Raw genomic sequence first — 964 nt, 5'->3', positions numbered from 1 at the left:
TTTATTTTCTTTATGCTGAAATATAATCCATACTGAAAGCTGTAGTCCCTAATCTTCATCAGTAAGTGCTTCAAGTCTTCTTCACTTTCAGCAAGCATGGTTGTGTCATCTGCATATTACAGGTTGTTAATGAGGCTTCCTCCAATCTTGATGCCGTGTTCTGCATATAGTCCAGCTTTTTGGATTATCTGTTCGGCACACAGGTTGAATAAGTATGGTGGAAGGATACAACCCTTTCAGGCACACCTTTCATGATTTTAAACCAGTGCTGCCTTGTTCTGTTCAAACGACTACCCCTTGGTCTATGTATAGGTTCCTCATGAGCACAATTAAGTGTTCTGAAATTCCCATTCTTTGAAATGTTATCCATAAATTGTCATGATCCACACAGTCAAATGTCTTTTCATAGCCAATAAAACATAGGTAAACATCTTTCTGGTATTCTCTGCTTTCAGCCAAGATCCATCTGACATCAGTAGTGATATCCCTTGCCTTCCTTGCAATACTGTATTTCTTACTTTATATTCATAAATGAATACTAAATATTCAACTTAGTAGATTTCATAGATCAAACTAGAATGAAGTCTGAAGACTATAAAACTGAAGTAAGAAGAGCTTGAACAGTGCTGGAGTGGACAAGAAATTCGTCCAGATAAATTACTTACAAAATATTTTGATATTAAGCAACCACACACACACAGTGTTTACTAAAGTTGTACAATATCTTATATTTCCAGATTCTGGTGCCGTGTTTACGTTTGGAAGAACAAAATTTGCTGAAAACTTTCCTAGCAAGTTCTGGTTTAAAAATGATGTACCTGTGTATCTTTCATGTGGAGATGAACATACTGCTCTTATTACAAGTTAGTATTAAAATCATAGATGAGGATAGTAATATTTAAAGAATTTGAACTACAGAAGTGCTATGGGTTTTTTTTTTTTCATTTTTAATTTTATTATTGTA

At 34.2% G+C, this 964-nt stretch overlaps 1 protein-coding gene across 1 annotated transcript in view; it reads left to right on the top strand.

Annotated features, from left to right (window-relative positions):
• RPGR (retinitis pigmentosa GTPase regulator) overlaps nucleotides 1-964 on the top strand; it is a 49,512-nt gene that overhangs the window by 2,489 nt on the left and 46,059 nt on the right. Inside the window, exon 2 of the mRNA XM_042783452.1 lies at nucleotides 738-863. Coding sequence (XP_042639386.1) covers nucleotides 738-863 — 126 coding nt within the window. The remainder of the gene's footprint in view (nucleotides 1-737; nucleotides 864-964) is intronic.

Source organism: Orycteropus afer, unplaced genomic scaffold (genome assembly GCF_000298275.1).
Source record: "Orycteropus afer afer isolate SDZICR_OR568_19922 unplaced genomic scaffold, OryAfe1.0 scaffold01229, whole genome shotgun sequence".
NCBI classification, from domain to species: domain Eukaryota; kingdom Metazoa; phylum Chordata; class Mammalia; order Tubulidentata; family Orycteropodidae; genus Orycteropus; species Orycteropus afer.
The sequence above is the reverse complement of the archived record's forward strand: the minus strand, read 5'-3'. Positions and strand labels throughout refer to the sequence as shown.